This window comes from Aulonocara stuartgranti (assembly GCF_965226115.1).
Source record: "Aulonocara stuartgranti genome assembly, chromosome: 10".
Lineage (NCBI taxonomy): Eukaryota > Metazoa > Chordata > Actinopteri > Cichliformes > Cichlidae > Aulonocara > Aulonocara stuartgranti.
Genome location: NC_138946.1, coordinates 910,001 through 932,500, shown reverse-complemented (window position 1 = coordinate 932,500; position 22,500 = coordinate 910,001). Strand labels below are relative to the sequence as shown.

General features: G+C 43.3%; 2 protein-coding genes across 4 annotated transcripts in view; one reads left to right on the top strand and one right to left on the bottom strand.

Annotated features, from left to right (window-relative positions):
* Nucleotides 1–6,891, bottom strand: part of apbb3 (amyloid beta (A4) precursor protein-binding, family B, member 3) — a 12,454-nt gene extending 5,563 nt beyond the window's left edge. For both annotated transcript variants that reach the window (XM_082548152.1, XM_082548153.1), the window contains exon 1: nt 6,538–6,891. In XM_082548152.1, the coding sequence (XP_082404278.1) occupies nt 6,538–6,586 (49 nt within the window). In that variant the 5' untranslated portion in view covers nt 6,587–6,891. The remainder of the gene's footprint in view (nt 1–6,537) is intronic.
* Nucleotides 6,892–8,735: 1,844 nt separating this feature from the next.
* sra1 (steroid receptor RNA activator 1) lies at nt 8,736–17,397 on the top strand. Of its 2 annotated transcripts, none has more exons than XM_082548242.1 (6): nt 8,736–8,941; nt 10,359–10,472; nt 11,407–11,493; nt 11,569–11,732; nt 16,499–16,607; nt 16,692–17,397. In XM_082548242.1, exons 1-6 carry the CDS (start codon nt 8,917–8,919, stop codon nt 17,033–17,035), a joined length of 843 nt encoding a protein of 280 aa, XP_082404368.1. In that variant the 5' UTR covers nt 8,736–8,916; the 3' UTR covers nt 17,036–17,397. The 2 variants fall into 2 exon arrangements, with proteins under 2 accessions (XP_082404368.1, XP_082404369.1); XM_082548243.1 differs by lacking the exon at nt 8,736–8,941 and adding an exon at nt 8,945–9,021.
* Nucleotides 17,398–22,500: the final 5,103 nt, after the last annotated feature.

Below are 22,500 nucleotides of genomic sequence, written 5' to 3'. Positions count from 1 at the left end.
ACAAAGCAGGTAAATGTGAACTGTTTAAAAGATGGAGCAAGCTTCTGTCTCTGAGAACATGGGCGGGGCTTAAACCTGCATTCAATCTGATGGCCACCAGTGGGCGATGTGTGTGGTTCCTGTTCTGTTCATGAGTTGCTCTATCACACGTGTGATAGACTGGAGCATCGACAGGAGCACGCTCATTGGCTGACAAACTGTGATCGACTGATTAGCCAATGAATGTGCGCCTTCACATTTAGACCCTTTTGTATTGTCTATATCAGTAAGTATTTTTAACAGCGCCCCCTGCAGGTCACAGCAGTGGATGTAGCTGGCGACCGCAGCCGGCTGCATCGGATCGTCAAAGCAGCTGCCGACACCATCGGACATCTCTGCCTCTGCTGCATCTTTCACAAACGCTGCATCAGTCGGGCCTCCTGCATCGTGCGTGACCCCTCACACGACTCTTTTCTCCTCCCTCCCATACGGCAGACGCTGTTGCAGCACCGGGGCCGATCCTGCAGACTGCGGGACAGCAGCTGAACTCACCACAGGCTCCTCCCCCCCACACACACACACACACAAACTGTAAAGTGACTCTATTGGACGCCACAGACCACTGCTGGATGCTGCTCTGTGGACAGTCCTGCTTATGTTGATCACTTTGTTTCACACTGTGAAGCTGCTACGTTGGTCATTCTAAACAAAGTCACTTTAAATCTCAATTGTAAATTTTAGACTGTTATTAACCCTTTTACCTCAAAGTGTACATTTACTCCCCTTTATATTTTTAGATTTATTCGTACTCTTCCTATATGTTGTTCTTGTGCTCTGTATGGAACGTCGTCTCGTCTCCATATACTGAACTGTACATGGCAGAGATGACAATAAAGTTTACTTTGAGTTTGAAAACACTCGTTGAAGATTTTACAAAATCTTAAATATTCTTAAATTATTTTAGTCTTCTGTTTAAACCAACTAGCACCCCGTGATGATGATGATGATGATGATGAGTGTTACTCCATCCATAAATGCGAGTCAGGGTTCAAATAAAGCACTAGCCAAAGTAATCCCATTACTGCACTCATCTCTAATCGTGTCGTCAAACTTCTTTCAGATGTGAAAATGTTCAAATGTTCTGAACTCAGAGTTCAGACAAACATTCATTTTGTGTGCAGCTGAAACATGCTGCTCACTGTCAGCTCCAGCTTTGAGTCCACACACTGAGCTCAGACATCCATCACCTCACAGCTGCTTTAACCTGCGTCCTCATATGTGCACATCACATTTTGGGTTATTTAGACCAAAATACTCAATTTTGCTCTACAAGGGCCTGATGTCCACTTACAAGGACATTATGCTGCTACTGTAATATCGAAATTTTAAACAAATATCCTCATTTTTCCTTAAAAACAAAAATCAGGTAATTCTTTGTTTTTACATTCATCAGGTCCCGATCAGCCCAAATATCAAAGAGAGTTCGGGTCGTATGGGGTTAAAGCACCGCTCTGCCCATCATCAGATCAGGTATCGATCCCGGGACATCAGCACTGCTGTCTGCTGCAGAGGACACGTCCATGCACGCGCAGTCAGCGCTGACACATCACAACTGCATCGGTTCACTTTGAAAGCAACGGCACTTACAATCATTTTAAATTCAATGAAGTGAGCGGTTGCATTTCTGTATAGACACATTCAGCAGCTCACGTTTAATGAAAGCGTCCTTTTAAAGGCAGCTGAACGCTCTGTGATTGGCTGCTCTCTGCACTGAGTCAGCGATGTTCAGATGTGCGTCCGTGGATCTGAAACGTTTTCTCAGGCGGATTCTGAACGAGCTGCTTCTCTGGTTCCCTGCAGGGTCCTGGGTTGTTCTGGAGAATCCTGAGCCTGAACATAAGTCTGTATGTTTCTATGAGCTGTCCCCCGAGCATGGACACGTCCACCACCTTGTGTCCTTCAGGCCTTCTGCTCTGCTCTCACACTGCTGACTCTCTGAGCTCTGAATCTTCCTGTTTTATTCCTGATATCTCTGTAAAAACTACAACAGGAGAGGCCGGCGGTGATCGGAGGTCACGCTGCGTTAGAGGAAGAGAGGAAACCGGAGAAGCTGTGAATAATTAATAAGTGCTCTGAGACACCAGACGCTGAATGGGCTGATTAAAAGACAACGATACGATCAGCCTGAGACGGGGAGGCGGGGCCATGCTGCTGACCAGCAGAGCTGCGGCCTGAAAGTCGTTCCCACAGCAGAGCACTGATTGTGTCAGACGACAGTTACCTGTGATGGGGAGCTTATACACACTGAGACGCTTACATTCAGTCATGTGGGGGATTTAATATTCCTGGTATATAATCACACGTGTTTCAGATTAAGATGAAAGTTTAAAGTCACGCTCATCCAAACCTTGATTTTAGTCTGTTTCCCCAAACAGGGAGAGACGCCTGCTGAGCATGAACTAAAGGTTTGTCTCATAAATGTTCATGTTGAAGCTGAACGTTGAGCTTCTGCTGGTTCAGGACTGAGACGGCACCAACGACTGAGATACGAATATAAGAAATACTTTGATTATCCCGTGTTTGGGAAGCTTCCTTTACAATAATAATTGTAAAGGAAGCTTTACAATTAAGCTCTATATGTTTAAACCACATATAGAGAGACTTGTAAAGAAACTGAGACTTAAACTTCGTTTTTCTTTTGCAGTAAAAAAACGTCTTGTCACTGCAACCTTTTTATCTGTGTTAGATTATGGTGACATTCTGTATATGAACGCTTCTTCTTCATGTCTTCTAATGTTGGACACGATGTGTCATGCTTCCTTGAGGTTTATTACCAACTGTAGATATCTGACCCATCACTGTGACTTGTACTTAAGAGTAAAATGGCCTTCTTTGGCCATTAGAAGACAGGGGCACTGGTACACTTTTATTTACAAAGCTATGCTTGGATTGCTGCCTCCTTATATTTGTACTTTGGTCACAAGGACAAATAGTGGTTCTTACTCCTTGCGTTCAAATGATCAGCTGCTGCTGTCTGTTCCCCTTGTCCGCACAGAGCTGGGTAAGAAAGCCTTTGTGCACTCTGCGCCTTTTTCGTGGCACCTGTTACAGAAAGACTGGAAACTGACTGAACTGTTGCCTTTAAATGTTTTTAAAACTAAACTCAAAGGCCTACAGGCTGCCTCAATAATGTGTAATTGTTTTCTGTAATTTTAACTTTGTTTGTTCGTATGTATTTGTTTGGAAATGTGCTGCCTCTTGGCCAGGACTCCCTTGAAAAAGAGGTCTTTGATCTCAACGGGACATTCCTGGTTAAATAAAGGTTAAATAAATAAATAAATAAAAAAAAATAATAATAATAATAATAAGAGAGACTCCATCTGTTGGTCAAAGTTACAAATTTTTGTTATTTTTTTTTCTTTTTGTTTGTTTTTTCAAGAAAAAAATCCGCCTTAGCTTTTTATTCATTTTCTAATCTGTATTTGGGACATTATTTTGTACATGTGTGACCCGGCTGTTTTAAATGGTATGAATAATAGAAATGAATGATGTACCGCGTTACGTATTTAAAATACAAAATATGAGTAACTGTATTCCGTTACAGTTACCGTTTAAAAAGGTGGTATTCAGAATACAGTTACTTTGTTGAAATAAATGGATTACACGGCGGTACTTCCTGTTTCATATGTTCGGCTATGCCCTCTCTGTTTTTGGTTTCCACGCCCCAAACAAAACGAGGCTCTAATGTCTGTGTCTCAATCTCGCGGCCCATGTCACCTCTACTTGCAGCCGCATGATGATACGAAGGAAGAAGTTATTCACAAAAATGATTTAATATGAAGGCAACAGGCAGAGTGTTACGGGCATCGCCCTAAAGCAGCGGTCCCCAAGCCCCGGGCCTCGGACCGGTATCGGTCCGTGAGTCGTTTGGTACCGGGCCGCGAGAGTTGAGGCTCAGGTGTGAAATGTTTGGTTTTCAGGGTTTTTATCGTTTTTCAGCGTTATTTTGTTATCGTTTACTCGGTTTTCCTGGGTCTTTTCACGCGTGTTATGAATAAATCTTCTTTTTTTCGGTACCGGTACTAGTTTCATTTTGTTGTATTTATCCGCGACACCTTAAAGGCCGGTCCGTGAAGATAATGTCGGGGATAAACCGGCCCGTGTAGTCCGTGCTGCAGGGAGAATGGACTGCTGTACCCGTTATGGGTCTGTGAGCGAGGAGGGAGAAAAAGGAAAAGTAGGAGCTGTCACCGAGCAGAAACGGGAGCTGGAAGCATGTAAATCAAATCAAATCAAATCACTTTTTATTGTCACATCACATGTGCAGGCACACTGGCACAGCACATGCGAGTGAAATTCTTGTGTGCGAGCCCCACAAGCAACAGAGATGTGCAAACACAACAACACAAACGAGCAAAATACAAGAATGGCCAACCTGAAACTAATAAATATATGTACAATATATAATAGTGTATGCATTTCTGGATGTGTATACTAAATATTTTCCTACGTGTGTGTGTGTGTGTGTGTGTGTGTGTGTGTGTGTGTGTGTGTGTGTGTGTGTATACACATTTTTACAAATTAAATAGTAAAAATAATAATAATAATAATAATAATAATAATAATAATAATAATAAAATATATAAAATATACAGAGTTGAATATGTGCAAAACAAGTGGCATTTATATACAGTATGGAGTGCATAATGTTGAAGTTCCAGTAGTGAAGCTGAGGTGTCTATGATGTGTTCAGCAGTCTGATGGCCTGGTGGAAGAAGCTGTCTCTCAGTCTGCTGGTACGGGACCGGATGCTGCAGAACCTCCTTCCTGATGGAAGCAGTCTGAACAGTTTATGGCTGGGGTGACTGGAGTCCTTGATGATCCTCCCCACTTTCCTCAGGCAGCGCTTCCTGTAGATGTCTTGGAGGGAGGGAAGCTCACCTCCAATTATCCGTTCAGAGCACCGCACTACTCGCTGGAGAGCTTTGCAGTTGTAGGCGTAAATATAATGTAAATATAATAATAACCACTGCAGCCAAACAGGGAGCCTGACGAGCCCAGCTGTAAGTAAGCTGTTAAGACTCGACTGTACGCTGTGTTCGTGTTTTCCTCTGAAACAATAAGTTCTGTTGGAGCAGCCTTTCAACGCCTCTCTCTGTCTCTGCTAGCAAAGTTGACCCAGACAACAAAGCAAAGCTAGTTTTCAGCTACGAGCCGACACGAACCCGACGTATTAGCCAGAGGTCCCTTTACTACGGTTCGGAGCCGCGGACCTGTTTTATATACGCGAGGAATAGTTTTCTATACGAGATCACTGCAGAAAGTGCAGCCTTACCTAATGTCCACCTACTGTTACTCATTTATATTAAGATTTAAACATCTAGTTGTGTTGGTGTGGAGAGTAACCTTCAGTAATAGTAATAAATCACAGCAATAGGACATTCATGTAGTTGTAAAAAAGCATGATAATATATTAAGTAATCCAAAGTATTCAGAATACGTTACTGTCATTGAGTAACGTAACGGAATATGTTACAAAATACTTTTTGGATTATGTAATCTGTAATCTGTAGTGGAATACATTTCAAAAGTAACCTTCCCAACGCTGCATATATATGAGAAACGATGGCAGCTCTGAGTCTGGTCCAGCCCTGGATACAAACAGCTGACTTCACAGGCTGTGACCTGAGCGTCCTGTGTACCGACTGCAGCGGAGCTTTGGCTCATGATGACCCTTTAAAGACGAGTGATGGAGGACAAACACCACCGTCCTTCTGTAGACTTTGTTGTGTTTTCCTGTCCCTCTCTAAAATGTTTTTGGGCCTAATGAGCCTGATGAGGACCCCGAACACCAGAAGGTCAGTCAGTTAGCCAGTAAAGCTCACAAAAAAGGTTGCATTAACAATAAAAACACTGAAGACTATTTCTGCTTATTCTGTTACTTTTCCTCCAATCAGCACTCATATGCTGGTTAGCTGGAAGACTTAAAGTGAGCATTTAGGTTATATATCCAAATGCTTCGCTCCGTGTAGCCACGTACCTGCACAAACAAACTCTAGAGCCAGGCTAGGGCTAACACATGGTATCATGCTAACAGACCCCAAATAACAACAACAACAAATGTTCTTAAATATCTGTGAACCTGTGTACCCCCTCTCTGCCTCCAGTAATATTTCTGTTTATATTTATACATTTGACAGCTTAACGTTGACTACAGTGATGGCTGTACTGACAGATCTGCTGCAGCTGGATAATCCACGTTGACAGTAACTGTGTGAAAGGTGCACCTGCTGGCTACATACATGATGTACTGACACAGACTGAAGCTAAAGCTCTAAGGTTCAATCATGACAACATGCTAACACAACGAACATAAGCTAACAAGTTCAGAATCATGAGTCTGTGTCAGAGCAGTGAAGCTAAAAGGTCAGAGGTCATGAGATTATGCTAACAGGCTGCAGTTTCATTTTTGTGGACAAACACGTTAGCAGGTCCTGGTTAGGCAGCAGCATCACCAGGACCCCTGTTTGCATGTATGTGTGATTGTGTGTGTCTTACCATCATAGTTGACTATAATGATGGCCAACATGTAGTCCTTGCCCATCATGGCTCCGCCCTCCAATACGTGTGTTCCAATCAGCTGATCACCAACACACACATACACACGGGCCCAGAGGACGGTTGTTAACGTCTTCTCCCGTTCGCCTCTCTCTCTCTCTGTCTGTCTTTCTCAGTGTCTCTCGTTCCTCCGGCTGTCACTCTCTCCGACGACACCATCAGTCTTCTTCTTCTCCTCCTTTGTGCTTGCCCAGCGTTTGTTTCTCCCTCTCTCTCCCTCCTCTCTGCCTGATAAACGATGCTGCTTGTCCTCCTCTCCTCTCTGTCCTCCCTCTCCCTGACTCTCCTCCTCCTGCTGATGTCATCACTCCCCTCCCTCTCCTATCTCACCCTTCACTGTAAAAAACTCAGTGTTACTACTGTGGTCGTGTTCACACAATGTCTGGTAAACAGTCAACTCGAGGCACTTCATATTGTACAGTAGACCCTACAATAACACATACAGAGAAAAACCCAACAATCATATGACCCCCAATGAGCAGCACTTTGGTGACAGTGGGAAGGAAAAACTCCCTTTTAACAGGAAGAACCAGGCTCAGGGAGGGGTGGGGCCATCTGCTGTGATTGGTTGGGGTGAGAGAAGGAAGACAGGATAAAGACATGCTGTGGAAGAGAGACAGAGATTAATACTCCTCCAGATTTGGAGGTCTGATTCTCATTCCCACTGTTTCACACTCGGCTGCAAACCGTTCCAGTGCGAGCTGGAGGCCAGCACTCCATGAAGCCAACAGAACCACATTTTTTACAAAAAAACAAAGAAGAGACTCTGAGACCACCCAGTGAAGCCTTCAGACACTTCGCTACGCCTAGACGTTCTGTCCATAAAAGTTATGAAGAGAATCGATGACAGAGGGCAGCTCTGGCTGAGTGCAACACCCACTGGAAACCAGTCTGACTTATTGCCGACTACGCAGACCAAGGTTGTATTAGGATGGCATGGCCTGCTTCAGAGACAGGGATGATAAATATGAACAAGTATCTCTGCCTGGTTTTAGACATCCAGCAGTTAATGTCATCAGTGCAGCTGACAGAGGTCACATCATAAGATCATCTGCACGGAACAGCAGGAGATGTTGTGGTTCGTTATGATTGTACCAAGTGGGAGCATGTAGAGGCTAAAGAGCAGTGGACCGAGGACAGAACCCTGAGGAACCCCTGACTGGAGTGTGATTACTTTGACCGTTAGATATGGTGACAGGCAATTCATTTTGTTTGTTTTCAAATCATTTGCTGAGAAATGAAAGATTATAAATGATTAATTATCAGTGGCTCTAAGAGGTGTGACACAGATGTGACAGGTTGGTGGGGTCGAGTACAGAGACTGTAACTGATGAGGAACTTCAGGTGAGAAAGTTTAAAAATGGTCTTGTGGAGTTGAACCTCTATTTCCTGGATCAAAGTTTCACTTTTCACTTCACTAACGGGAGCACGATACACGGTTATTAGTTTGACTTTCACAATAAAATACTCCAGAGATCAACTAATGACTGCATCCAGGTTCATTAGTTTGTTTACAGTCTCGCTCTCTCTTTATTTCAGGCTCACTGCGTGTCTCACTACGTCATCATATCTGTGACACAGCGGCCACGTGTCCCGGAAATGTTTGTAATGCTGGGAGTTCGTGAAGCTCGAGACATTTCAAGATACATAACCATTTCCTTTTCAAAGTAAAAGCCTTAACATTAAACGTAAGAACATGTTTAAACGCAACACTATAATCGTTTATTTTATTTTCTAGTTTCTGGGCTTTTACTAACATTTATAAATTATTAACTCTAAAAAGTCATCTTGTTTCTTTGTTTGCTTGTCATAATCAGAAAACGTATATTTACTCACTTAAGTAACTCAGTTATTGTATAATATTATTGTTAAATGTTATATTTTTTTTATTTTATCATAGGTTATTATTTTATATGCAGCAATTTATTTTATTCCAATAATTCAGTGGTGACAGAAGAGTTTTCTCTGTTTTTGCACATCTATCTCACCTTGAACAAGAAAAAATACATATAAAAATGCATATCCTTTCTAATATTGGTCTGTGTAAATGCTATAATATTTATTCAGAGTGATATTAGAAAAATATAAAATAAATAAACGTTTCAAGAAACGTTTATTTTGAAGCTGGACCGGAAACCGTTCCCCGTGCAGTCTGACGCGGGCCCGGCGTGTCCCGTCCACAGCAGGACTCTGTGTCGGTTTACTTTAAGTTTAATTTGGACCAAAGTTGCCCCGAAGCTTCGGTCCCTGTTTAGCTCGGTGGATTAGCCTCCCGGTTAGCTTAGCCCAGCTTCCCGCCGCTGCTCTCTGGACTCCAACATGGAGGACATGTACGTTAAACCCGGTGAGTTTCCTCCTCCCGGCACAGAGGGGCTCTGCCTCCATGAAGAAGGACATTAATGTTAATGAACGGCGTCGTGCCCGGTAACGATCTGCTCTCCTCTCATCGTCTATTAACAGAACACAGTGACGAACTTCATTCACAAATCTGTGAATTTAACGTTTTTAGGACTACAGGCTGTAAATAAATAGCGTGTAAACATAATCTGTGTCAGGTGCCAGTTATTGGGTTGTTATTCGACATTCGGCCAGCAAACAATCCATAAAATAGAAAACGAGGTTTAATTAGTGTTTTATTTAACGGTAACGGGCTGTTGCGACTTGTATGAGTACGTGTAAGGTTACATTTGAATTTATGTCTGATTTAAACATGCCGATTTCTCTATGAGTGGAGTCTGCGTGTTCAGAATGATGAACCGGAGTTTGGTTGGACTGGCTGGACACGTAAATGAGTCCGCCTGCTCAGCTGGAACAGAATCACCTGAGAGCCAGGTAGTACCGGACTGCAGTCACGTGGTCAGCTGACTCCGAAGGGAGTCTGTGTTTATCTAACATCAGAGACACCGCGCGTGGAAAGAAAGACGAGACGAACCTCGTTCAAAAACTTGTTAGTTTTACATTTCGCGGAAGCTTCAGCCAGCTAACACACACCTGGTACCTGTAAATGTTAGTGTTTCTTAATCCTGAGTGTATTTAGGTTCGGCTCACGAGTCATGCACCAGATGATCATCATCCAGGTGCAAACAGGAGTTTCATTTGATGTTTCCACAAACTGAAAGTCCTGATCAGGTTATAGCGGAAATCACGTGATCAGTGACGGCTCGATAAACGACCTGACTGACCTCCTTATGTTTACACACACGTGGACAACGTTAGTGTTGCTGTTTTTAGATTCCAGAGCTGCTTTCATTGATCAGTTATTGATTACGAGGCATCAGATGGTGTGTTTCTGATGAGGGTCATTGATCACATGAACAGCTTCAGCCATCTGTCACAGGGCAAACTGAGATATTGATCCCAGTGTGCTTTAAATTAGAGGATGGATCATGTGACCAGTGAGGGGATCAATAATCAGTCACTGAGTCACAGTAACGAATCTCCACAAACCTTCTCCTGCGTGATGTGGGTCCATGAACCTCACACCATCTCACCTTTACCTGAAACGTCCCAGGTGGAAGGACCACGTCTTTATCTGAGTTCTGCAGACTGTCAGGTCCCTGCCGTCAGCAGTGTTCTCAAAAGTAGAAACGCTCTTCGCTGTTGTTCAGACTCCATTTTTAATTCCATAAAGTAGAAAGCGGCGTGAGCTCGGCCCTTCAGGTGTTTCATTTGTACGGGGAGCAGTGGAGCAGACGTGACTGCGTGCAGCTCTTACTGAGGAACGTTTAGAGCTGGTTTAAAACTCCCAACTCTTTGAGCAGGTAACCAGGAGCGGGGCTGGAACGACCCCCCTCAGTTCTCCTATGGCCTTCAGGTGGCCCACGGACCACAGAGGAACCTCCTCAACAAGAGACCGCCTCCAGCGCTGACCTCAGGTACGAACAGTAGTGATGTGTCGCTCGATAACGAAACAGCTCTTATTGGGAGCCATGTTTCTGGGTTTTTTTCCTCGCACTTTTTTTTGCTTCACGCCGCACGTGAGCCTTGTGTTTGCGGTGAGCAGAGGGGGGAGGGGCGGCAGTTACACTCACAGTAGCACAGGAACAGAGCGGGAGGGAGAGAGAGAGAGCCGGGGGCAACAACGAGACGACATGGTGACATTAGAAAGGTCGAGCAATGAACATGAGTGACACCAAGAAAAGAAGCAACATCTGTGTGTGAGTCTGCAAGAAGACACTGTCGTACAGAGCTGCACAAACAACCTGCAACCTGACAACTGTCCACCCATCAGTGCAGGGGGAGATCAAACACAGTCAGCTGAGTGTGATATTAATGAAGGTGCCAGTGTGTCTGCAGCAGCATCGTGCAGTACACCACCACCACCACCCTGATCCAACCCACAGCTCTATGAGAGCGTTTGCAGAAGTCTGACCCAGCAAGACACGACTCGGCTGATAAAGACCTGCAGACATGACCGCACTTGATTTCCAACTATTTTCAGTTGCTGATGTTAAAGGATTCAGAAAGTTTATTCTGAATCCTGTGAATGCACTTCCAAACAATCCTGCCTGCATGACGGAGAACGTGCGTCTGCGCTTTGTTTTGCATATTTTCATTTATATTGTGTTGTGTTGTTAAGTAGTTAATAGCAGAATTGTAAATAGTTGGTTTTTGTATTTTATAATCTATGTTTTACATTTTATGGAGTGAATCAGTATTTCATTTTGTCCATAATTTTATGTTGTTGTTGATAATAAATTGATTAAAGCAATAAAACAACCTGAAGAGCTAGAATTCCCATCACTAACAAACAGTCAGCTGATCCTCCTGCTGCTAAGATTAATACTTAATAATGACCTTCACCTACAGGTGCAGGAGCCCCACCTGCAGCCCCTCCCTCCTCCAACCCTCTCGCACCACCTCCCTGTGCTGTAGCTCCGCCTCTACTCAACCCAGGTAAGAAAGGTTTGTAATGAGATGTGGTGAGTTTACACCTGACAGCTGAGACATTTGTTGTTTGGTTTCTCCCAGCTGGACCTCCACCTGGTGCCGTGGCCACGCCCCCTCCTCCTCATCTGGGGCAAATGAGGACTAAGAGAGAGGCTGCGATCAGCCAATCAGAGAGTGAGCCTGAAGTTGAGGGCGTGATGTCGGTGCTGAACGGAGCGCTCGCTGCCTGCAGACGCGCTGTGAAAGTGAGTTCAAAATGTGACGTCATTCAGGGGTAAAACCGCAAAGGATTCTGGGAACTCGTGGCAAGCAGTACTAGTGCACGCAGGCTTTCACATGAAAACAGTCACAGCGATAAAAAGAAACCAAAAATGGCAGGGAGCTGTTGTATTATTAACTGCAGTAGCCGGTCGCATGACAGCCACGGGAAGCCGATGGGGTAACAAAGAGCCACGGGTGGTCGGGACTGCAGCCATTCAAAGACCAAATACAACGTCCCAGAACGCTCACAGGTTATCTGCTCCAAGCATTCCCACACAGCTCAGTCTGCTGTTGTGCAGTGATTCTTCAGATAAGGGACAAAGCATGTCCGGCAGATAAAACCCAGTTTTGTGGTTAAAAACATGCATACAAGTGTTGCCCAGCTGCCTAAAAGACAAGCCAGGGCAATGTTTATACAACAAAACTATGATTTTGCATTTTTTATACATATGTTTATTTTAAATGGTACAACACATTACCAGTAAATCCACTGTCCACAAGCAGGTGTGATGATATTAAAATACAGAAAACAAATTAAAATTAAACATCATGGCTCTCGTCACTGAGTATTTACCTTATATGTTATCAAAATATGACATTGAAAATTTATTTTTACTTATTTTTTAAGTGATTAAAATCGTGTCCAGAGTTTTTCTCAACACCATCAGATTTTTTCAAAAGTGCAAAAAAATCAGGAATTATTGTGGACAGCTTGCACTCTGAGGACCCCTTTACCACTTCCTGTTTGAGACACATGCCATGAGGTCATTGCTGTGATAATGTTTTTATTGCATTTATTGCACACCTTTCTGATAAAACTCTGTCACAACCACGGTCGATGTAATCCCAGATTTAATTCTTTTTTCTTGTAAAAAGCCTCATTTAGGTAGACTGTAGAGGCCGTAAGCAGCTGATGAACAACAAGATGGCTTCTGTCAGAAAAACATGTGTTATGAGAGAAAGTCGGGTATGTTGTCAGCACCATCAGGACTTTTGTCTGATGGTGCTGACAAATGTCACAAAAGTGTCCTATTCACCATTTATATGAAGTTATTTTTATTAATATTTCAGTCATATTACTTCCTGTGTATTTTACTGATATTTCTGCTTCACAGATGTGCCAAATATTATCGAATTTGCCTGATCTTGAATCTCATTGTTTATGTTTACATTATTAATCCTGTGGGAAAATGCTTAGTCCTCTGCATTGGACCCATTCACTCAGTGATGCAGTGGGCAGCTACCGATCCAGGTTAGCCGCTGTTCGTTGGATTTGAACGCCCAACCTTCCGATCATGTGGCATCTGCTGAGCTAGCTGTGCCCGAGAGCTGGTCTTTAAGTGATGATGTATGAATCCTGCTTCCAGGCCCAAACTACTCTGTGTTTATTAAGCCTGTTAAAATGTTTTAATGCTTTTTATCTTGTTCTGTTACATCTGAACAAGCCCCTAAAAACAGCCAGTGATCACTGTCAGCCTAACCATCAGGAACCCTGCATTAACTTTTATCAAGTGGAAAAAAGTTAGCGTTCATCCTCCAGCTTCACTGTGTTTATGCTAACATAGCTGTGTCGCTAGCAATCACGTAGCACATCATTATATAGCAGCTAGCCCAACTTCAGTAACCCTACAAACGTCACTGCTGTTTAGTTTTCTGTCTTCATTTATGTTGGAGGTGGCAGCAGAGCTGGTGTATCATGCTCAGGTGGAAACAATCTAACTTCTAACTGTTAAATTTCATATATTCTGTTTTCATGGATGCCTGGATGTTACACCTGGTAAAACAGCCACACTGATCATTTTATTAAAGATGAAAGAATTTAGACAGTTTGTAACTCTGAGTGATGCTGCAGACTTCCTGTGACTTTGGGACCTGCAGCGGAGTTTGGACCTGGAATCAGCTAATGGCATCAAACTTAAAGACCGGATAGCATCTCTATTGCTTAATGCATAATTGTGTTGTGAATATTCATCCTTAATCTGTATAAATGCACATGCTTCAGAAAAATTATAGTAATTACAAAATGGTACATTTCAGGCTAGAATAGCAAAGGGGAAGCTGTCAGAGGAACGGAAGAGAACGAACAATGATATTTAAAAAAGAAGGAGAGAAAAAATTAACAGCCAGCCTGAGTTGAAGAAAGAGTTTCTCATAAAGTGAAAGATGGAGAAATAGAGTGAAAAAGAGAAAAATAAAGAACATCAGTGATCTGAAAGGAAGAGAAATAAGTCAGAAGAGAAGGAAACAAGCACAGAGACAAAAGGAGAGAAAGTCCAGCAGCGTCTAAACACAACCACAGAGAACTTTAGGAATCAGCAGCAGGCGGCTGCTTGCTGGTGAACTATTAAGATGCAGAACTTGACGTGTGCAAAAACAGAATAGTTATGATGCGTCTTGTGATATTACAAAGGTTGTTAAGGTTTAATGGTCATTTTGAAAGAAATAATATCTTGTTTTCTACTAGTTTGTCACCACCGTCAGACGTTGTCAACTCCATAATATGGAGTTTTTGTTTATCTTTCTCTTTTGAAGAACCATATATTTTCCTCCCTCATGATCTTCCAATAAAAATACTCAATTTTCTCAATAAATGCTACCAAATATGATTGTTTCTTATTCAGATTAAATACAAGCTTCTGAAAATATGTATGACTGTAACTCTAATAATAAAAAGCCAAAACAATCTTACTTTTAAACCTGGTATAATTACTTTGAAAACATATGTGCATAAACAGTAGAACAGAGAAGCTGCTAATAGTCAGAAGAGCTGAAACAACTTCATTTAAAATATATTTTTGACGGTGTTGACAAAAACCTCGCACTTCTCCAGCAAAAACATAAATTATTAAAAATTGTTACACCTGGGAGACCAAAACATGGTGAGACAGCCAAAAGTTTGGGTAACAATTATATACAAATATGTTTTTGAAAAATCAAAAAATATATTTTAGAAAATTAAAACCTGTTTTGTCCCTAATCTCAGGAATCACTGGTTGTTAATATGTCATTTTTCTTATAGGTTATAGGTTACAAGCAAGTCTGGCGCTGAACAGAAATTGTCGCGCTATGCTCCTTTGTTTATTGTGCATAAATAGTGAATTTTCCTGACACAATATTGCGTTTCGCTTCTGTTATTATGGTACCCTGACAAAAACATATACTTTTATTCACAGGGTAAAACAGTTGTTTTGTATCACTAATTGCCCAGTACGATTACAGCATACAGTATTATTGTCACTGCTACATTTCTGTGATGCTACCAGAAATTATTTCCACTACTAATTAATTACCGTTGAGCTCAAAGGTCCTATTAATAAACGGTTAAGGAATGTGTATTTATGACGACGATTTGTGAGACTGGTAAACTTATGATACGTACGATGGTCTTTCGTTCGGTTTATTTCAAGGTCCTGCACCCATCCGTCGGTAAACTGTACCTGGGCTTGTTGCAGTGACCTGAAGTTACTAAAAACTTCATGAGTGTATGCACTCACTCCAAGAACCGTATGATTATAAATCTGAGCGTGGTGAAAGTTGGGCAGCACGCTGACGTCTTTTGTCCCTCTGTGTGCTCGTAAGGGTCTGACCCTTTCACTCCTTTGATTTTTTCCTCGTATCTTTTCTTTGACTTTTCATCAAGTCCGTCTTTGTACGGACCGGCATTGTTCTCCTTCGTTTTGTACATTCCTTTTTGGGGGGCAAAGAAAAAGCAAGAAGGTTTTGGAACCAGAGAATGAACGTTTTGCGGTGCTGCAAACGCTGGCGTTTGATGCATTGCTTTGATTGTTTGCCACGAGGTCCCGGCATGCAATGCACGAAAGCCATGTGGTCTGTCAATCTCTATATATTACATCAGCAGGGGGCGCCACCACGTCGCAGTGAATGTTACTGTAGCACAAAGTGACCTTTGACCCCGAGCTGAAACTTTGGCTGTGTCCCAATTCAGGGTCTGCAGCCTTAACGGTCTCAAGGACCGCCCACTCAAAGACCGCTAAGGCCGGAAGTGCGAGGCTTGTGAAACGGGACGGTCTAGCCTCCGTCGCGCTGCCCAGGTTGCCTAGCAACCATGATACTAACTGGAAACGTTTCACACAGCTTTGTTTGACAGAGATGAAGGAGAACGTGTTTTGTTCGTTTGTTTCTACACGAGCTCTGTGTGGTTTAATGAGGCTGAGACCACACGACTGTCAAACATGATTCCTGTGCTGAACAGTCGTTTAAGATTAGCTAGTAATTAACAATTAGCTGCTGTTGTTCATGAGACTAAAGTCATCTCACTGTGGTAATGTAAATATAATATGGCCAATATTATAGTTATTATATTAATCATTATTAGTTATTACAGCAGTGAGCTTGAACTCTGGGTCAAAGATTCAAGTTGCATTTATTTATTTGTCCTGTCACCTTAAATCTTCACTCAAAGACAAGTACCTGTGACAGTGTATATGCAGATGTTTTATATATAAGAGACAAATGTTGTTCTGTCTACACCGCCACATCCTTGAAATTCAGGGAAATGAAGGACGCGTTTGAGGCTGCATTTTGAGTCTGCGGCCTTTAAGGCTGCAGACGCTGAGTTGGGACACAGCCATTATCTTCATCAGAGAAATAACCAGATGTTTCAAATCACCTCTGAGCGTCAGTCTCACCTGCAGTACCAGGTTGGGCCACCGAGAGGCCAACGAGTCATTTCCTTTTCTGTTAACACAAAAATGTGTTTAACTCAGAGCGACCTTTGACCTGTGTGCAGGCTCAGGTGTGTAATGAAGTAGCAAAGCGCCTTCACCTGATGGAGGACAGCTGGAGGTCGGGTAGACTGAGCCTTCCTGTCAGGAGGCGCATGGACACCCTGTCTGCAGGTAAGGTGTCTCACTGCACACCTGTGTGATCACACAGGTGAGTGTTCACTCACCTGTGTGATCACTCGTCTGTTTGTCTCTCAGAGTTACAGAAGGGTCGCTGGGACGCGGCTGATGACATCCATCGCTCTCTTATGGTTGACCATGTGACTGAGGTTAGCCAATGGATGGTTGGTGTCAAACGACTCATTGCTGAAACCCGAAATCTGAGTCCAGAACTGCTAGAACCACTTCAGAAAGTGAGAGGGCTGGTCGAGGACTCCGCAGAACCTGTCCGAGAACCGGTCAAGGAACCTGGAGAACTCCAGCAGTCTTTACAACTAGTCCAGAAGGAGGAAGAACCAGACTCAGCAGAACCATTCCAAGACCCAGTAGAACCAGTCCAGAACCCCGTAGAACCAGTCCAGGACCCCGTCTCGGAGTCCTAACTGTCCAGGACTCCTCTCTTGACAAACTCTGGCGCTTTCACCAGGATTTGCTGCTTTAATTCTCACCATCATGTACTTAAAAAATACTCTGGACTTTGGCCACTCCCAGCGGCTAAGCCTGGTAATCTTGGTATCTTGGGATTTTGAACTTAATCTTCCTGGACTGTATTGGGAACTTTGGACCGTAAACAAAGTCGCCCCTGATTCTGCTGCTGAAGCTCCTCCCCCCACTGTAGCACCCTGCCATGGTTCTGTTTCTCTGGCATCTTTCTGGTGAAACCTGGTTTCAGGATGAGTGTCGGGTCCTGATCAGGTGGATCCTGTTTCTGTCTGATGTGAGAATAAATCTGGTTTCTGTCCTCGATCTGTGTCCGCCTCTTTAATGCTCAATGACTGACTGTTTCCTGATCCAGAACCACCAACATCGGGTGTAAAAGTGTCATTAGTTTCTAAGTTTAGGACGGAGCTCAGCCACCCACCCGTGGAGGTCCTCGGTCACCTGGGTCATGGTGAGACTACCTGATAGGAACTGGACTTTTTTTAATTTGTAGGTTCTTGAAGATATTTAACCCGTCCTCTGAAAGGCTTCTTCAGTTCTAAACGCTGGTGGTCCCACGTTACCCGGGTCCCACCTGGCCCCAGGTATGTCACCACCCTGTCAGAGGAAAGGTCAAACATCTTCAGACAGAGTCCACAGGACAGCTGAGGTTTGTTAGGACTGTGTTTACTGTGACATGTAATCCAAAAATGGCATTAAAGATCACCTCCAACTAACCAATCAGATCTCTGGAAAATGATATAATTCCCTGAAGCCTCAGAGGTCAGACAGCCAGAGCGCTTGTGTTTGATGGTCAGTTCAGAGGAACTTTACTCCAGCCGTGTTCCTGTTGGCTGCAGCAGGATTTTAAAGTATATGTGTGGTTCCATGTGGTATTACCTGTAATAGTAGGACACGATCCTGGGCGGACGCGTGCTCGCTCTCAGGGCTGCGGTGGAAAGCGGAGCTGGTCTCACGATGAGGTGGACCAGGCTGTGACGAGCTCTCGGCTGTGCTACCTGCTTCATCCTGATCTGATGTCATCCTGTCCGTGTTCCTGATTGGTCCGATGCTGCCTGCAGCCCTCCTGCCGACTCACTTGTAGCTACATTAATAAATCCTGGATTGACCAATGGAGTCGATAACTCCCTGTGACCTCTGACCCTGACCGATGATAGATGAAGCTGGCCTGACCAGAGGTGTGAGGTTACCTGCTAAGTCACCATGGTAACTAAGCACAGGTTACAGAGCGCTGTGAGGATCACAGCCTTATTTTATCTGTGTGACATTGTGATGGACCGAGCAGCGAAGGAAACTTAGCCACAGGTGAAAGTCCAAAAACAAGAGATTTTTTATTAAACCCCAAAACATCATAGTTCAATCCTGCAAAAAGATTCAAAATGTTGGGCCCATAAATAATAATCAGCTAATCAGCCCACAAAAGGGGTAAAACACACAAAACCCAACTGAAACTAACATCATGAACTTCGATCCCCCCCATGGTCCCGAGGTATGGAATGAGCCAATCTGCAGTTTTCCATCAAGGCTTGCTCCGCCCCTTTTCCACGTCTTGGCTCCTCAATCAAGGGACTGGAGCAGCTGCAACTAAGGTAACTCAGAAAACAAAGATTAATCATACATAACAGTGTAAACTGAAATGTGCGCACTTATTTTAGAATGCAGTGTTATGTGGATACGTGAATTAACTCTAAACCAAAACCAGTTCTTCATTGTCCTGTAAATTAATCCCTATATTTAAAGAAACAGATGTGAATGCAACGTTATGTATAAGCCTCAGCACTAATATACATGTGTGTGTGTGTATATCTACATATATATTCGTATCTGTAAATGAAAATATATGTAGTGTGTGTATATATTGTTTTTTTTGTTTTATATGTCTGAAACAAATAAAGATACAATACAATACAATACAATACAATACAATACAATGATGATATTACCCCTGTGTGGCTGTAAGTGCAGCCATCACACACATGTTCCTCTGATAACGGCTGTGACTGGGGGAGGCGGAGCTCAGTCGATCCCCTTGATGTGAGCGCGCTCAGATCTTGGAGCAGGAAGTTCACAGAGAAGGCTGATGCCCAGCTGACCTCTGACCTGAGGGTTCAGCTTGAACACAAAGCCGGGCTTTGATGATCCGGCGTCACAGCTGCTTTGATGACAAACTCATGAAACAAAGTTTGAAAGATGATTAGAAACATTAGAAATATTTATAGGTTCCTTATAAATGTGTCTGCTAGCATGAGCTTCGTTTAGCTCACCCACCCCTGTCTTTGATTTGGTTTCGTCCAGGTGCTCCTGACTGATGCTGAGCGTCCATATGAAAGCACCCGTGGACTGTGTCCCAATTAAGAGACCGCACGCTTGAAGTACGCGCACTACGTACGTTTCATACAGCTTTGTTTGACAGAAATGAAGGAGAAAAATGTTGGTCATTCATTTTTGTTCTGACATCACTTTGATCAGTTGAGTATCTGAGGCTGAGACCACGGGACTGTAAAACATGATTGTTGGGCTTCATGTCTGTGCTGAACAGTCATTTAAGATTAGTTAGTAAATAACAATTAATGTTGTTCATGAGACTAAAGACATCTCACTGTGGTAATGTGAATATAATATGGACAATATTATAGTATTGTCAGATTATTATGTTATCTATCTATTACAGGATATATTACAGCAGTGAGCTTGAACTCTGGGTCAGAGATTCAAGTTGCATTTATTTATATTTCCTATCACTTTAAATCTTCACTCAAAGACAAGTATCTCTGACAGTGTATATACAGATGTATCATATATAAGAGACAAATATTGTTCGTTTAATATGTTGGTACTAAATTTGGTTCAATGCTTACATATAAGCATTGAACCTATTAGAGCACTTCGCTCTCGCTCTGCAGGCCTACTTGTTGTTCCTAGAGTATTTAAAAGTAGAATGGGAGGCAGAGCCTTCAGTTTTCAGGCCCCTCTTCTGTGGAACCAGCTTCCAGTTTGGATTCAGGAGACAGACACTATCTCTACTTTCAAGATTAGGCTTCAAACTTTCCTTTTTGCTAAAGCATATAGTTAGGGCTGGACCAGGTGACCCTGAATCCTCCCTTAGTTATGCTGCAATAGATGTAGGCTGCCGGGGGATTCCCATGATGCACTGGGTGTTTCCTTTCCAGTCACCTTTCTCACTCACTATGTGTTAACAGACCTCTCTGCATTGAATCATATCTGTTATTAACCTCTGTCTCTCTTCCACAGCATGTCTTTATCCTGTCTTTCTTCTCTCACCCCAACCAATCACAGCAGATGGCCCCGCCCCTCCCTGAGCCTGGTTCTGCCGGAGGTTTCTTCCTGTTAAAAGGGAGTTTTTCCTTCCCACTGTCGCCAAAGTGCTGCTCATAGGGGGTCATGTGATTGTTGGGTTTTTCTCTGTATCTATGAAGCGCCTTGAGGCGACTTTTGTTGTGATTTGGCGCTATATAAATAAAATTGAATTGAATAAATAAATTGAATTGAATATATGTGTAACAAGCAAATGTGCGAGCTGTGATAACTGTGTCTGATAGAATGAAGAGTAGACTGATATATGAAATATTCCTTTATTGGGTGAGAAAATCAGACCATGTCATAACTGCTGTAAGTCACACAGAATAGATATCAGAGCCTTAAACAGGCTGACTTCTGCTAAATGGGTCAAACTGGGCAGAAAGTCTACAAACACATAACATCCTTATAGAATATGATGTAACACTATAGATCAACTTACCTCAGAATATATAAAGCATATAAACAGTTACAGCAATATGATGCAACAAACACAGCAGCTACTGATCCAAAATACTCAAAGCTTCATAGAACTGAAACCAACATTTATTTTAGCTCCATCCTGCTGCAGATACAGACTTCAGTAGTGCGCGTAGTTCAAGCATACGGTCTCTCAATTGGGACACAGCCCCAGTGTTAGCTAGCTCACTTCATCTGTAACAGGAAGTAATGTGTGTGTGTTGCTGACACGTGTACCTGTGACCTGCTGCCACACAGATCACACCTCAGGCTCAGCTGTCCCACTCACAGCTCCCCACACCCACACTGCTGACACTAAGCCAGCCCACTCACACCTGAGCAAGCAGGTGAGCTCTTTTATGTAAAAAAACTTGTCTGACTGCAGGAGGCCCCTGGGAAATGTTTTTATTCAACGCACAATTTATTTTGTAATAATACATTTTCATTCTAAGCCACATAAACAGAATGCTGCTCTGCATAGATTCAGTGAGCCAGATTAAAACCTGCTTTTATTTCCACTCAGGACAGAGACATGTTTTACTTTGATATACTAACTGATGATGTTTATTCTGAGAGGACTACAGATCAGCAGCAGGTGTGCAGAAATCAGACCAGCAGGGGGCAGCAGAGGACAACACCCACAGCAGAACTTCACAGACACGGTGACAAACCAGCCCGGGAGCTCCAGCAGGTACGGGAGCCTGGAGGTTGATGTAGCCGATCTTCAGCCAATCAGACGTGAGCCCCAAGAAGAGAAGTGAGCAGGCAACAGCAGAAGCTGATGAGCATGAAGTCTTTGTGTTTACTCCTCAGACTGATCTTTAACTACTAACCCACAGAACCCTGGAACTGTCAGTCTGAGGCCACGCTGAGAAACGAGCCACATCGAAGGCCTTTTCACAACAATATAACATTTACTCAAACTAAATAATGTAATCTGATTACAATGAGACACCTGTTTGAGCTACTGGCAGCAGTAATGAGTCTTTAATGTCTCACTGGTGTGAACTTCTCAGCTCAGAAGAGAAATTGTTTAAAACTGTGATCATACAGCACAGCTTTCAGTGTTAAACCTGCCGTCACACCTGTGACACTGAAGACTCACTGCTCTCTGTGCATGACTCATCCTGTTGGAGGGTCTCTTCTGCTCATCGGATTAAACCCAGACTTAATCTGACTGATGGATGGATGCATGGATTCATGGATGGATGGACAGATGGATTCATGGATGAAATGATGGCTGGAGGGATGGATGGGTGGATGCATGGATGGATGGATGAAGGGGTGGATGGATGGATGGATGGATGGATGGATGGATGGATGGACTGATGGATGGATGGAGGGATGGACTGATGGATGGATGGAGGGATAGAGGGATGGATGGACCAATGATGGATGGATGGATGGATGGATGGATGGACCAATGATGGATGGATGGATGGATGATGGATGGAGGGATGGACTGATGGATGGGTGGGTGGAGGGATGGACTGATGGATGGATGGATGGATGGATGGATGGATGGATGGATGGAGGGATGGACTGATGGATGGACCGATGGATGGATGGAGGGATACAGGGATGGATGGACCAATGATGGATGGATGGATGGACCAATGATGGATGGATG

Excerpts from the sequence above, each read along its gene's own strand:
- sra1 (XM_082548242.1), top strand. The coding sequence starts at position 8,917 with ATGGAGGACATGTACGTTAAACCCG. Across the intron at positions 8,942-10,358 it reads GGACATGTACGTTAAACCCG|GTAACCAGGAGCGGGGCTGG; the intron begins GTGAGTTTCCTC and ends CTCTTTGAGCAG. Across the intron at positions 10,473-11,406 it reads GCCTCCAGCGCTGACCTCAG|GTGCAGGAGCCCCACCTGCA; the intron begins GTACGAACAGTA and ends CTTCACCTACAG.